General features: G+C 52.1%; 1 protein-coding gene across 1 annotated transcript in view; it reads left to right on the top strand.

The window, feature by feature from the left end:
• GMPR (guanosine monophosphate reductase) overlaps positions 1-16106 on the top strand; it is a 44492-nt gene that overhangs the window by 25856 nt on the left and 2530 nt on the right. The window contains exons 6-8 of the mRNA XM_032424932.1: positions 1474-1580; positions 9235-9277; positions 12383-12542. Of these exons, the coding sequence (XP_032280823.1) occupies positions 1474-1580; positions 9235-9277; positions 12383-12542 (310 nt within the window). The remainder of the gene's footprint in view (positions 1-1473; positions 1581-9234; positions 9278-12382; positions 12543-16106) is intronic.

Consider the following 16106-nt stretch of genomic DNA (forward strand, 5'->3'; position numbering starts at 1 on the left):
CAGGAGGAAAGGGGGCTCCCCCATCCTTCTGGTTTTCTTGCTGAATGCCTGTCTGGAATTCTAGACATGGTTCTCTGTCTGGTCCTGTCCTCAAAACCCTGGAGAGAGATCTGGGGGGGCCGTGAAAGCACTGGTGGTGGTGGGGAGCCAGGAGAGGAGGCTGGGGTTCCAGCAGCCTTGTCTCCAGGCCTGATGGCCGATTGAGCTGGGAAACAGTGTGACTGGCATGTGGGCGACTCATCTATTCTTAAGTTTGCGCATTCTTTTAGTGACTATTTATAGCCCCCTTATGTACGAGGCTCTATTCTTAGCGTTGGATCTACAACAATGACTATCCATGGAGCTTACCATCCAGCAGAGAAAACACATCCCCTGCGTTCGTACACAAATAATTATTTAAATGCCTCTTTTTGAAGTGAGTACCATGGTGAACAACTCCCCTGAGGTAGTGACATTTAAGATAAAGCCTGAAAGATGAGAAGTATTGGCAAGACCAGGGGGGGTGGTTCATAGGGAGTGCTCAGGACGGAAAGTACAGCATGTTCAGAGAATCCCCAGGGTGGGGAGAAACTCCCTGTGCTGGAGGAACTGGAAGGTCCCAGTGGCTGGGGTGTGGGGAGCAGGAGGGAGAGCGAGGTGGCAGAGGAGGGTGGCAGGTGGACATATGGGAATTCGGTCTGGGTGATCTTGGGGGACAGGGGGTGCTCATTGCAGGGAGGGGCGGACAGGACTTGAGCAAGGGGACAGGTGCTGGAGATGGTGGTGCTCTGGGCATAACTCAGCCTGGACCTAGCTGGGATCATACTGTGCAGACGGGTCCACCAGGACTGGGGTTGACCTTGGGAAAGGCAGAGGTCAAGGTGGGTTGCAGGCATCCGGGCGGCTGGTCCTGAAATGGAAGCTGGTCTGGCCGCCCAGGCTAGACGGGGACCCCGGACAGGGTGGGCGATCACGAAGCCCAGGAGGCTGGGGCCCACTGAGGACAGAGCTGGGTGGGAGGGGGTGCAGCCATGGGGTTAGTGACGCACCGCAACCCCGTGCGTGAGTGTTTCCATTTCTGTTTCATAGGCGAGGCTGAGAGGCTCAGAAAAGTTAGAAATTTGACAAAAGTTGAAGGTAAAGAGGCTGTGGGAGGAGCCCGAGGGGTCCCTTGACGTATAGCGTGGTTGTGCGGAGAAGCGAGGGACAGGGAAGGGACGGGAGTGTAAGCAGGCAGAGATGGGGGCTGACGTCACGGCGAGTGACAGTGACAGGGTGTCTTGGGTATCAGCGGTTGACGGTGATGAGGACCAGAAGCCACGTGGCCAGATGGTGGGGTTCTCACCACCCGCCCCTCCCCCATGGAAAGAAAGCTCACCCCCCGACCCCGTAAATCGGGGCGGGGCTGTGTGCCCGTGACGCAGGCTCGTTTTGTATCACGTGCTGCTCATTCTTAACCATCTCTCTTTGGGCCCCGCCTCTCCCGCCCTCCAGGTTCCGTGTGCACCACCCGCACCAAGACGGGGGTGGGCTACCCCCAGCTCAGTGCGGTGATCGAGTGCGCAGACTCTGCCCACGGCCTGAAGGGGCACATCATCTCCGTAAGTCTCCCGCGGGGCAGGGGGCTGGGTGTGGGAACATCTCGGGACTTGGGGGGGCCCCTGCTCCTTGGCCCGCGAGGAAGCCTGTTTCCTGGCTGCCCTTCATCCGGTTGGCCTCCTGTGGGCTTGGCGGTGAGCCGGGCACCTTGGTCCCAGCAGTGACATTTGGCAGAGACTCAGGCCCTGCTCCCCACTTACTGTGCAGTGAGGGGCGAAAGCACAGGGGTCAGTAACAACTCATGGTGTGTTGGATTTGTGAGGAGCTTGGGAAGATGAGAGGGCTACATGCTCGTTTGCTACAAAGCACCCCAGCCTGGGTGGATTAAAGAAGAGAAAGTCACGGTCTCGCAGGTCTGGAGACCAGAAATCTGAGATCGGGGTGTCAGCAGGGTCCCGAGGGCTTGGGGGGAAGGCTCTGTTCCAAACCTCCAGCTCCCATGGCTGGTGGCACCATGGCTCCCGTCTACATGTGGCGTCCTCCCCGTGTGTGTGCGCCTGTGTCCACATTTCTCCTTTTGGTAAGGATGCCAGTCGTGTTGCATTGGGGGCCACCGGCCCCTGGTTACCGAAGTGAGAGCGGATTCAGTAGCATGTTGGGGGCAGAAGGCAGATTGCTGTGGGTTGAGAAATCTATAGGAAGGGGTGAGGAGAGGCAGAGACAGTGATCTAGCAGCACTTCCAGGAAGCTCCTAGAAGGACAGCAGCCTGGAACGCAGCCACTAAACATTAAAGGTTGAGTGAATGAATTAATGCCAAATTAATATCTGTCCTCAGCGTAGCCATGATTCTGCTCTACCTTCACTGTTGTGACGACTATTCAGATAGTCAAAGAGACGTACCCAGAACACGTGGGATATAATCGTGCAGACTCAGAACGATGGCTTCCACTTAATGTGGGTGTTTTTTTTTAACATATATATAAATTTTTTTTTTTTTTTTTTTTTTTTACAAATTCTGAACTCGTGGTGTAATTTTAGTGGTCCTATAACGGTGTTGACTCATTGAATATATTAAACCCTCAGACCTGTGCAGTTGCTGAGCCAGGCTCCCACATTAAATAATTAATAGGCGATTAAAAAAAAACAAACATTTCCAAATGCATCCGATTACACATCCCTGCAGAATGATAGCTTGTTGATTTTAGCCCAGCACTTCAACATGTTGACGTGTGGTTTCTGGACTTGCTTTGAGGATACAAGGATACTCTATAAAAATCCCTACATGCGCCTTCCCTCGTTTTGAGCCTCAGTTTAGCATGAGTGCTATGGCTTTTGCTTCACGGGAGCCAGGGTCCTGTCCAGTGCGGATTCCCTGTGCTCTTCCTCACTCTTCACCCAAGTTTTCCATCCATCCACCGTTCCATCAGCAGGGTTTATTGAGCATCTACTATGTGCTAGACAAGGAAGGTTTGTTGGTTACTGACCGTTCTGAGACCCTGAGCTTGTCATCATGTCGCTGCGCTTTTGCCCCAGGGCACAAGTGAACGCCCATTTATTGTGTGTGAAAGGCCGAGTGCAGTGATCCAACTCACCGCAAACAGCATGGTCCCCAGAACGCCGGTGGGTCTCAGGTGTTCCCTAGGGCCTTGTTTTGGGCTGGCTGCATGAGAATCACCAGGGAAGCTTTCTTAAAAAGACATTCCTGGACCTGTCTTAGCAAAGACAACTCTTCCGAGGTTGGCCATGAAAGAGCCATATGTAATTAGCCCTAAATCTCTATCACGTGACCGTTTTCACCATCAAGAGGCTTCCACAAAATTCGGCCCCCGTGTCCTGTATGTGCCTTGAGCAGCCACCATTTCCAAATCAGGGATCTGTCGAATGAAGTGTTCTACTGTGAACATATTCCGAGTTTCCACATTTGTGTCCTTCTAGAAATTTCACACCTGCTTCATTGATAGGACCATATTTGGGGGGGCGAGGTGGGTGGGGAGGCTCTGCTTGCACCACCAGCAACTGAGAATCAACTTGGGTTCTCTTTACGTAGCACCACCTCGCTGATAAGCTTCTTTTAGCGATTCTCCCAGTGTAGGGCCCAGACCAACAACATCAGCGTCAACTGAGAACTTGTTAGAAATTCTTGGGCCTACCGAATCAGCAGCTCTGAAGGGGAGGCCTGGGACTGTGTTTTAACAAGCCCTCCAGGTAATTGTCATGTGCTCTCAAGTTTGAGAACCACTGGTTCCTGTCCTGGAGGCTCAGCATACCGTGGTGGGGCCCGTGTTCAGAGCGGGGTCTCGTCTGCTAGTGCCCAGGGAACGGCTTCTCTGAACTTGTCAGTCAGGAACAGTGGCCGCCCAGGCTTGGCGGTACGGGTGCTCCCAGGTCCTCAGTAATGGTGACAGATTTCCCAGACGGGGTCAGACGTTCCGTGCGTAGCCAGAAGACCAGACGAAGTTAGACTCCCGTGGGATCGGCACTCTTGACCTGAGCTCATTCCTCCCGGCCAGCCGAGGGGCCCGGGGTTCATAGCAGCCATTTCTTCGACCGCCCCTGTGTCTGATGGGGTTTCACAAGCCGATTTCTCCCATTGGCCAGTCCCTAAACCCACTGGAAACCCATCGGATATTTTGGATCTTGCTATTCCGCCCAGTTGCCTTCCAGCTGTCTCCTATGACACTTTGGTTGTTGAATTAGCACATCCATGCTGTTGAAATTCAGTAAAAGGAAGCCACAGCGGGGGGCTGTAGGCAGGTGCTGATGCTCACGCGGCTGGACTTGAATCGGGTTTCTATTTATTGCGGCCCACATGGGGTCTGAGAGGCAGAGAGCTATAAATTCAGGACACCCCCTACGTAGGTGAAGATTGAAGTGTGACCAGTTAGTTTTGTCTTGTCATCTGCTGGGGACATCACACAAAAGAGAATTGTAAAGGTGGAAACAAACTATAGAAATGATCCCTGAAAGTAAAGGTGGAAACAGACTTAGAAGAAGGAATGACTGTTATTTGTTGAGCATCTACTACCTTCCAGGCACAATACACTTAGAATTTATGATCCTTGGAACAACCTGACAAACTAGCAGTTAGCTTCAGTTGACAGGTGTATTAGGGTTCTCTAGAGAAACAGAACCAATAGGGTGCATGTGTGGGCGTGTGCGCACACACGCGTGTGTCTGTGTGTGTGTGTGCTTGGCAAGAGAGGAGGTTAAGAAGGTATTATAAGGAATTGGTTCACGTGATTATGGGGGGTGAGAAGTCCCAAGATGTGCAGGGTGAGCTGCCAAGCTAGGGACTTCGGAGAGCTGATGGTGTAGTACCAGTCTGAATCTGAGGGCCTGAGAACCAGGAAAAGCTGATGTTTCAGTTGATGTTAAAAGGCAGGAAAAAGCCCATGTTCATTCAGAGGTGGTCAGGAAAAATTCACTCGAGGAGGGTCAGCCCTGTTGTTCCATTCAAGCCTTCGACTGATTAGATAGGGCCCACCCACATGGGGGAGAACAGTCTGCTTTACTCAGTCTACCAGTTCAGATGTTAATCTCATCAGGAAGGAAGGGGGGAAGAGTGGGAGGGAAGGAGGGAGGGAAGAAGGAAGTAACCTTCCTAGAAACAACCAGACTAATGTTTGACTAGGTAGCTAGCACTCTGTGGCCCAGTCAAGTTGATAAATGAAGTTAGCCGTTGCAATCAGGTGAGGAACTGAAGCTTCAGGATCTTAAGTAACTTGTCCAGCATCACTACTGGCAACATTCAGACTGAGGTCTGTTCGTCTTCCCTTGACTGCCCTCCCCCCATTTAGAAAATGAGGAGGTCACAAAGAACGAGAAGAAGAAAGGCTTGCTGAAGTCACAGAGAATGCGGGGTTGGTACAGGACCCCATCTGCTCGTTCTCCCACGTCAGTGCTCTGGGAGATGTGCGTGTCCTCTGTCCTTCCCCCCAGGGACCCCACGCATGTCTTCCAGCGGGGAAAGGTCAGTCCCCGATGCATGGTTGGAAGGGGAGGGATTCGAACCACCGGTGAGTTCACTATCCACTGATAACCAAGCACACCTTGGACTTCGTGCTGCTTTAGAAGACCTAGAAAGAAGTCCTGGGATTAGGTTGACTGGATTCACTCTGGTCTCTTCTTGACTCAAGCTCCAGCATTATAATCAGTGCATTTTATAAAGACCAAGAGAGCATGCCTTGTCAAGGCTCAGGAGGCCCTGTATCGTGAAGGGCTGGTCATGGTAAGGATCCAGATGATTCAAAGTCATCCCCAAACTTCTCCTTCTCTGTACCTGGTCACTGGTACTTGCACTGACCCTTTGCAGAGAAGTAAAGACGGATCAGCAAATTTCTGATAATTTTAACGATTTAATATAGCATTTCAGAAGCAGTTAGACCATTCTTTAGCAAGACCTAAACAAAGTTTTTCAGATAATTAAAAATTTTTGAGGCCTGAAAAATTCCCCAACAGCATAATTTAGCCTAGAAAAAGTTAGAAACTACAGATAAATATAAAGGTTCCTGGAACTGTTAACCTTCTTAAGAGGACCACGCCTAATGTTTTGGTAAGTATGCTTCTAGACAGATTTATGTTTTTAAAATTTTATTTATTTTTGTTTCTGGACATTTTTAGAGTGTACACTTAACCGGGGTTCTAATCTTGTTCTGACATTATTATTGCTGTGTGACCTTGGGCAAGTCACTCAACCTTTCTGAGCTCCCCTCATTCCCCCCCCATCTACAAAAATATCAACTATAGGTGCTTGTGGTGTTTAAGTGAAGTTTGTAGCAGCCCCGGCAGATAGTAGGTGCTTGATTTGAATTCGCTCCACCCGTTCTGTACTTGCTTTCCCCGCCCTCAATTTTAGAGAAGGGCAAGTATTCTTGAGAAGAGAAGGTAGGCCGACAGTTCACAGATGGAGTTCCCACTGCTCCTGTCACGCGACGCTTTTTCTCCTGAAAGACACTCTTGAAAAGCAAAGCAAGCAGCGCTTTGAATATTTGCACATCGTTTTTGAAAACGTTTCCAGCGGCTGTGATGTTTCTATGTGAAAGTAAATGTGTGTCTTAGATCCCAGGGGTTTGCCCCTGCTGCTCTTGCCTCCTGAGAACATGAAAAGGATGCTTTGAGCAGCTTCTGGAAACCATCTGTGAGCGGGAGTAGGGAGCAGACTCCTTTGCCCTAAAGCATTCTGCGCCGTCGGATGGCATGGGGTCAAATGCGCAGCCTGGCGTGTCTGGTCCACCTTGTCTATTTATAAATGCATTTCCAAGTAAAGTGAGCAGAAGATGCCGTACGTAGGATTTCCTCTTGATGGCACGTCACGGAGCCCTCTTAACCGTGGACGTCTTGGCCCATCCTGGGAAGACAAGAGCTCCTTTTTCAAGGGCCCCGGTGGCCTCATCCCTCACCACAAGAATGTGGAATTTTCTGGGCCCCGCATGAGACACCACCGTGGCAGTGACAACTCACAGCTTGAAAGCAAGGGTGTGTGTGTGTGTGTGTGTGTGTGTGTGTGTTGTGTTGTGTTTCAAGTCCAGTAACGTCCTAGTGTGATGGGGGCGTGAGTTTGTTTAGTCTTCTCAGGTCATATGTTTGACACCCTTTCGAGTGCAAAACTGGTTTTGGTACAGAGATAAAGCACTCCAAAATTGGCAGGGCGAGTGAAGGGCTTGTACCTTTGAAAGAGGAAGTGGAGACGCCGGAGCTTGGGGCCAACAAGGCACAGCCCCAAGTCCTGTCACTGTCTTCCCGTGGGCGGTTGGGCCACGTAACTTAGACCCCTTGTGAAATGACCATCCCCTAGCACCCCGTGGCCCTCCGGGGGTCAGAGAAGCTACACTGGAGAGCAGGCACACATCATTTTATCGAGCTTTGCTTTATTACACCTCAAAGAAACTGTGTTTTTTTTTTTTTTTTAAACAGAAGATCTGTGGCAGCCCCACATCGGGGACAAATTGGCACCGTTTTTCCAACAGTTATTTGCCTATTTGGTGTCTCTGTGCTGCATTTGGGTAATTCTCAGAAAATTTCAAACTTTTTCATCCTTGTATTTGCTACGGCGATCTGTGATCGGTCATGACGGTTCGCCCAAAGCTCAGGGGATGGTTGGCATCTTTTAGCAAAAATACTGTCAATACAATACAATACAAAAAATTAGTGAAAGTATTTTTTAACTAAGCTGTGTACCTTTTTTTTTAGACAGTAATGCTCTTCTGTCTGCACTGGGAAACCACCAAAGTCATTTGACTCGCTTCACTGTGATATTTGCTTTATTGCTTGTGGTCTGGAACCAAACCTGCAATATTTCTGGGGTGTGCCCGTCACAGACACGATGGAGGAAATAGTTCCAGGCAGTAAATATTCATAAAAAAATACAGAGTTCAAGCTTTCACACCTACCTTTGGATCTGAACTGCAAAGAAGCAATGAGACAGAAACTGAGCTATAGCTTGTGGAGTGACAGGCCTCAAAAGCAGATAAAAAAGGGAAATGAGTCACAGAAACCCCTGTTCTCCAGGAGAAGTGCTGTTCATAAAGTGGTTCATCCCGCTTGGCTAGATGCCCTCCAGCTCTTGGGGGTGCACACCAGTGGTTCAACCCGCTTGGCTAGATGCCCTCCAGCTCTGGGGGCACACACCAGTGGTTCATCCTGCTTGGCTAGATGCCCTCCAGCTCTGGGGGTGCACACCCCTTCCTGCCGATTGTGATGCCACATAGCCTCGGGCAGCCTGTGTCCTTCCCAAGGCTGGTCCGACTCCTTTCTGGGTGGGTCCCACCTTCCAGGGACAGGCGCTTGCCTCTGAGACCTTGGTGTTCCTCCCAGACCCACCCTGAGCTCAGGGCTCTGTCATCACGCCAGCTTCCCCCCCGCCGTCCCCCCCCCGGGACCTTTACTTCTTTACCTCTCTCCTGTGGGGTCTGGCGGCAACTCCGGGCCACCCTCGCTGGCCACCTTCTCCTTGGACGTCACACAGGCCAAATTGGGAATAGCAGGTAGCAGCTGTTGGTAAGGATGCCCTGTGGGCTCTGCATTCTAGAAGCCCCCACACCGTGCTGCTGCGGCTTCACCATAACCTCCGTGGCTGAACCGTGCTGGGCCGCCCAAGGTGAACCGTCCTGCTGGGCATTCAGCCAGCCCTGGGCGTGCGCTCTCTATGGGTAGAGTGGGGATCAGGAATGCATGTTCGATTTTTAAGCTAACTGGGCCCATTACAAGAAGGTGGATAGGGGACCCATGGAGGGGCTGGAAGGATAAAGGAACTCAGTGTCCTTTCCCCAGCTCTTAAAATAATTCAGCTTTTGTACTAAATAAACCTCACCTCAGGCCAGGCAAGGAGGGAAAGGGGGACTTTTGAATGAGAGTGAATTCGGGCGGCCCTGGCCAGGCATGTTGTGTAAGGGGATGGCAGGGGATGAGGTCTCTGAGCATCTCCTGCTGCCTCCCGCTTGCCTGGGCTTCCAGGGCAGGCTGAGGGGGGTGGGGGGCAGGGCGGACCCGGAGAGGAAACCCCAAGAGGTTGGGGGATGGGAGATGCAGTATGGAGGGGAGCAAACTAAGTCCAAACACGGTGAGTGGGGAATGCTGGGCCCGGGCTCTTCGCTGTTTTTGGCTGGGGGGTGCTTCCGGAGATCCCGTCCTGATGACCGAATCGCCCCAGGGGAGGGGGACAGCCTGGCCCAGCACGCCGCCGCTGACCTCCTCTCCTTGCTTTTTCCTCTTTGAAGGACGGAGGCTGCACATGTCCAGGAGATGTCGCCAAAGCCTTTGGTAAGGGGACAGGTGGGGGGGGCGGGAGCTCCCCTGCCGCTGTGTGCTGGCCTCTGGTGGGAACCTGAATGAAGAAGCGGGACGTGTTGGGAAATTCTGGGCCAGTCCTGAGTTTCCTGTTCCCTGGATCTCAGCCCCAATTGGCCGGAATCCTGATGTTGGTTTGGTTCAGCGGAGCGGGCGGGTGGAGTGCCCAGGGGATGGATGGGGGGCAGGGGGGTGTCGTGTCATCTTGCAAGCCGGGAGAGGATGAAGTCATGGCTTAGACGGGGGCCTGCGGAAGTGGCCAGGACCAGGTTGGAAGCACAGCGACTTCAGGGAGGGTCTCTGGGGCCTAACTTGGGGCAACCTTTTGGGAAGGACTAGAGTCCCCCCAGCGGTTTCTCCCCGCGGGGCCGAGGCGCCCGTGTCCCGGCAGGGGACAGCAGTGTCCAGCTGAGATGCAGTTGGCGCTTTTGGGGCCCCTGACCTTTTCTTGGGAAAGCGCTAGGCAGTCACGGCTCCGCGTGCTGCGCCCGGTGCCACCTGAGCTTGGCGAACTGCGTCCAACGTCGGGGTGCCTGCACGGCCGGGGACGCCAGCCTGCCAGGTGGGAGCTGCGTGTGCCCACGGGTGACAGAAAAACAACCTGCACGGCCCCACTCCCCTTTCTGAGGCCAGGGCCAAGTTCACAGTTCACTTTTTTCCTTTTTTTTTTTTCCTATGGAGGGGAACTTTCTGTCGGAGGCATTCCTAAGGGGTGCCGGTGGTCCTTCCCCTTACCTGCATTGGGCAACTCCTGTGTTTCTTGACCACTGCTTCAGAGACCTTCCCATAGACTGTCTTAGGTTTAGGCATTGGTTCTCTCTCTCTTTCTTTTAATGAAACACTGATGGTGACAAGGAGACCGGGACCATGTTCTTAGCAGCGGGGTTTTGTAGCAGCCCTTGGGGAATGTCATGAAAATGGGCGGCCTTCTTACGTAATCCCCTTCTGATCGTGCATCTCGGTTATGGAAGGGAACACACGGGTCATCTCTGTCATCCAGGGTGCCTACTTTGTAGTTGAGACTGAGGCCCTGAGAGGGCTGACAAGGTCAGGGTCCCACAGCCGGCGGCCAAGCAGGGGGAGTCAGGACCTCCTGCGCCACTTGTGTGCCCCCCCACCCTTTGTCTGGGTCATTAGCCAAAGACACTTTGGTTACTGATTTTTGAGCTGAATCTACTGAATGCTGTTGGGTGCTCCCGCTTGGGCTCCCTGCACGGAGTAGGAACTGGTGCACTTTTAAAAGTGATTGACTGGTTAAGAAGGTGCCTCGTAGGTAACAGTCCCTGGTCTTTGGAATCACCTCTGGCATTTTTCCCTTCGTTCTTCTTCCGGGGAGCATGGCCTTGCCCGTGCTGAGGGTCAGCGGAGGGAGGGAGAGGAACTGTGTCAGGGAGAGTGGTGGGGAGGGAGGGACATGAGAACATTCAGAAACAAAAACGATTGGAAGCCTCTTCAAAGCGTTTTTGGAGTGGATCTGTGCTCTGCGTTCCTGCTGTTGACATCTGCTACTGGGGTTGTGGTCACTGGGAGGCCTGGCTGGACACCGGTTTTCCTCTGCCCCCCTCAAAGTCATGACCGGGCAGGTGGGGTGGCGGGCAAGGATCCAGCCTTCATGTTAGGGACCCTGGATTGCTGGGTCTGCAAAGCTTGCAGCCGAGTAGAAAGGTCCTGTTGTGCGTGGCTTGCCTGAGGACCAGGCCAGGGGGCCAGCCCTGCAGAGCTGGCTTCCCTGTAATGCTGAACGGGAGGGGCCGCGACGCCTGACGCAAACCCCAGAGTCGTCCTGTAAATACCTAAATGACCCACTGGAAGAGGTCAAGGCCACTTGTCAAGGGTACCTGTGCCCACTCTTCCTCCTTGTCCTTCATCCTAATTCTGTATCCCGATGTCCTTGTGTTCTAAATGCAAACCCTCAATGGGACATAGGAGGAGACGTTCATAGTCAGAGGGGAGACTGTGCCATCACCATGAACAGGATGGGGAATGGTGATATTGCTAGTTGTTCCCCATACACCTTTTCCATTCTTGACAAGTAGTTATCATACATCTACCGTATGCATGTCCTATGATAAACACTGGAGAGGCAACTCCATACTGTAGATAGATAGATGAAAGATAGATAGATAGATAGATAGATAGATAGATAGATAGATAGAAAGAACATAACACTGTGGCATGCTGCGAGAAAGAACAATCCTCTTTCCCCCCCAAATAAGTCTCAATGGTAATAGGGTCCTCCGCATACATTTGCTACTGAAAATTGAAATAGCCCATCCAAAAAATTTTTATTACAATTCCAATTTTTGGGAAAACCAGAAAATCCAGCCTAGGGACCCTGCCCTAATCATGCTCTAGCTGCACCACCCCAATGTTCTCTGTGTATTCCCTTCTGCACAAGTTACGTGGCTTCCAATTTTTGATGTTGGGTTTTAGCTTAATGAGTTCAGGCTTCTCAAACACGCAGGCAGGACTCAAAACCTATTAGTGCTTCCTTAGGTCACATCAAAAAGTGGAAGTCTACTGAGGTCATTCAAATGCAGACTACAGAAGATATCTATCTATCATCTATCTCTCTCTCTATATATAATTTAGGTTTGTCTTCTTAGTACCCAGTCTCCAGTGTAGGAGTTTCAGTCTGTTCTGAGGTCTTTCATGATCTACACAAGCAGAGCGTGAGGGTGCGGCTAGCCTAAGGTAGACCAGATGCCTGGTGAGGGCACCGGAGGAGAGACTGGGCAACATGCTGTAGGAAATGCTGCCCAGTTCTTAATGCTGCTTTGATGATGAGACTTAGACAAACTGTGTTTGGAAGGTGGTCATGGTCAGTCATGGGTTACCATTCAGGACTGTCCAGTGCTTTAGCCTTTAGCTGCATTTCTTTCTCAGTGTCCAGAGCCTGTCTCCCCACACGGCAGGCCTTCTGCACTTTTTCCAGAAAGGGAGAGGTTGAGCTTTTTTCTTGATTATTGCTGGGAGCAAGGAGGGGTGAGTTGGAGTAGCTCGTCAATCCTCCTACAGCCGGTTTTCTCTGAGCTCTTTTCCCTGCGCCTGCTTTTTGTCCCCACTGTTGGAGTTTAGGAGCTGGAGCGGATTTTGTCATGCTGGGAGGGATGTTTTCAGGCCACACGGAGTGTGCCGGAGAGGTGATCGAGAAGAACGGGCAGAAGCTCAAGCTCTTCTATGGGATGAGCTCCGAAACAGCAATGAAGAAGCATGCAGGAGGGGTTGCTGAATACAGGTAAGTCTCAAACATCAGCTCTATTGACATTAAGGTGCCGTGGGAAGGAGCTAGAAAACATATGCTGCGTCTTTTTAAATAGCCCCAGTTTTTATCCAACTAGCATTTACTGTGTTTGGGGCCCTCAAAAGGCAGTGCAGAGCAGAAGTGTTCTGGGACGGGACAGAAACGTGATGAGGGGGTATGTGTGAGCAGGTAGGACTCCTGCTTAACCAGACACTCCAGACTTTCCAGGGGGTTAGGCAAGAATATTTTGCCTTGTCCTGATAGCTCTGAGCTAGCTCCGTAACCGCCCATCTCTAGCCTGGAACGAATTCAGGCTGCAAGAATTGGGTTGAAGAATGGGTTTCCCATTGCATATGAAAACAGGTGTGGTGCACACCACCGCGTGGAAGTTGGGCCTTTCTGGAAGATGCCGTGCTTCCCCTGTGGTAGGACTCTCACCTGCCTCCAGGCTCTGATGGTTGACATAGGCAGCATTTTTAGCCATTTAATTGTTACTCACTGCAGAAGAGATGCTTGCTTCTGGTTTTTTGTGTTTTTTTCCCAAATCCACGATCCCCAAAGATAACCTGGCCTTTTCTGTTTCACTTCATCTTAATTGTCCGCATGTGTGTTTGAAGAACCTTAGGACAGCACGTATCTACTCCCTGGCCCTGTTCCCTAGAAGCTGCCATTGCTTCTCATCAGCATTAGCCTGATGACAAGTCACACGAAGTGGATAGGACAGAAGGTCTTGCTTCCTCAGAAGGAAGTCCACTGGGAGGGAGGGATTGCCTTTCTCCGGGAAGCCTCGGGCACTGGGACGGGAGCTCAAGCCCTCCCTGGTGGACACCCTCCATTTCCTATCATTCATCCCACATCCCCTAGCTTATCTCGAGAATCTGGGATGCAGACGTGTTGTATGAGCTTCAAATCCTGCTGGAGGTAAAATCTCAGAACCCCACTGAGATTCACGGGCGCCTGGGCAGGCGGGAGGCATGGGGTACTCCGCCAGAGTTCTGTGCTTCAGTGGGGGGGGGACTGGTGGACTGATGTCCATTCTCATTCTTCAATCTCATCTCCTTTTCCGGGGGGACCTCAGTAAAGAGGATGCGACAGTGCAGGGAAGGCAGGGTGGAAAAGAGGAAGAGGAGACTAGGTCTATACCTTCATCCTGGAAAGGAGGACTCTCCTTCCCATGCAGCCTCAGAAGGCTTTTGCTCCCATGTGGTGCCCGATGGAGGAGGTTGCACAGTTTATGAGGGTGGGCAGGGGGAGGATCACTGCCTCGGTGCCACCCTGGACCTCCGGTCTGGAAGCTTCATGCTTTACCAGCAGCCGCTGTCCCTATCCCAAGGCCTGTGCCAGGGAAAGGCGAGGGGGCGAGGGAGGCAGACACACAGAGAGGCAGAGACACAGAGAGACAGAGACAGAGAGAGACAAAGACACGGAGAGAAAAACAGAGGCAGCCTCCAGGGCTCTACGTTACGCGGAGCTCTCGTGGTTTGGGGACCACTAGATGCTTTGCCTGGAGGACACTCTGCCCTCTAGCTGTTGCATCTGTTCTGGGTTCTAAGGAAACTTGACAGAGGAGGGCAGACCAGCCTATGCCACACAGGGAAGCTGAGTCCCCGAAAGAAAAATCGTCTCCTGTAATTTCAGCAGGGTTTAGACAAAACAGAAAATAGAAGATTCTGGAAGCGGATTCAAATCTTGGACAGGAAGGGCAAGGGCTGAAGGAATTCGAACGTCAGTCTGGAGGCAGCCTGAGCCCTGCAGGCTGCCTCTGTTTTTCTCTCCGTGTCTCTGTGTCTCTCTATGTCTCTGTCTCTCTGTGTCTCTGCCTCTCTGTGTGTCTGCCTCCCTCGCCCCCTCGCCTTTCCCTGGCAGTTTGCAGCCCCATCCCCACAGTTTGCTCCCAAGAATCGTCCTCCTTTGACGTTGGTATTTAATTAAGGCAAAGCTATTTCTGCTTTGCTGGGTCCTTCCTGGCCATTAACCATTTATGCCTCATGCTGTCCCTGGGAGACAGATCAAAGTACCTTCGTTTACCAGACGAGACGACGTGCGCCTCAGCGATAGATGACTTGCAAAAGGGGACCGTCCCCCATCAGCAAAGAAGCAACAATGAGCATCCGGATGACTTCCAGCAAGCCCCAGGCGGGCCATGGAAATCTCTTTCAGAAGGGAAATGGCAGTTGTTGCGAGCCCAAGTGCAGAGGTGGTGGTCTCGGTCACCGCACGTGGTGACATGAACCGGCTTGGGTGTGGCCCGGCACGGGCGTCGGAGCTCGGTGCTCTGAACCGGCCACGAGGCCAGCCCTGGGTCTAGTCAGCGGTTTAGGGAGGTGGATTTCGTTGCACTTAAGGCCAGTCTTGCCTGTGTGGATTCCAGTGCTCGAGAGTTAATACCATCTTGAAATTCTAGGCAAGGAGTTTCTGATTGAGAGATGCTGTTTTTTTTCTCGTTGAAGAGACCAGCTAAAGAAAGTTCCAGAATTTGGTTAATTGTGAGACTTTCTAGATTGCCTGGGCCTCAGATGAGGGCTAGAGTTTTGCATAGATTGGACATTTCCTTGTAATGCTCCCTCCAAAGGCAAGTCTGGACTGCATATCCGTGCTACCTGGTGGGGCTTGAGTTGTGCATTTTACGGATCTTCCTTGACTTAAGCCCGGGGCTGCATTCCGATAAACCCATCTTACGGTGAAAATATGATAAATTGAAATGCATTTGAGACACCTAACCCCCTGAACATCCTAGCTCAGCCTGGCCTACCTTACATGTGCTCAGAACACTTAGGGGAGCCTACCGTGGGGGCAGAATCGCCCAGCACAGGGCCTGTTTGATAATAAAGGGTTGAATGTCTTCTGTAATTTATCGAATATTCTACTGAAAAACAGACTGGTTGTACGGGTGCAGAGTGGTCGTTCCCCCGTCCCAATCCTGGGGCTGATGTCTCTGTAGGCACCAGCGACCCACATCACCAGTTGGGGTTGTTGGCATATTGCTAGCCTGGGAAAGGATCCAAATTCAGAATCCAAAGTATGCTTTCTACTGAGTGCATATCGCTTTCCCACCCTGGTGACCTCAAACCATCGTAAGCGGGAGGCTGTCCGTACTGATACCTTCCTCCTCCTCTTGATCGGCCTCTTTGAGGACACTCGGGGTCTGCTTGGAGAGCTGGTGTTTGGGAGGGCGAAGCCCCGGGCTTCTGTTGTCGATCGGGGAGTGAGACAAGAAGAGGCGGTGGGCGGAGTCGTTCAAGAGGTCATCTGCCAGGGCTGGTCTTCCCCTGGGGCATTTGGGACCCTGGGTCAGTCGGATGCTGGTGTCAGGATGAAACTGGAGGAGAAAGGGGGAGTTGGTTTCTCTTAGGGCCCCGACGTGAGGGGGACACCCCAGAGTGAGGTGTGGGTCCACTTCCTCCAAGGCTGCTGATGAGGAATTTCCTCCTCCCAGTGCCCCGGGCAGCCAGCAGCGAGGCTGTGCACTTCGGGTGGGAGGAATGCGTTCATCTGAGCTGCTGCTGTGAGCAGCTCGCATTCGTAGCAACGGGGGGGGGGGGGGGGGGGGGGGGGGGG

The sequence above is a fragment of the Phoca vitulina genome, unplaced genomic scaffold (assembly GCF_004348235.1).
Source record: "Phoca vitulina isolate PV1807 unplaced genomic scaffold, GSC_HSeal_1.0 scaffold31, whole genome shotgun sequence".
NCBI lineage: Eukaryota > Metazoa > Chordata > Mammalia > Carnivora > Phocidae > Phoca > Phoca vitulina.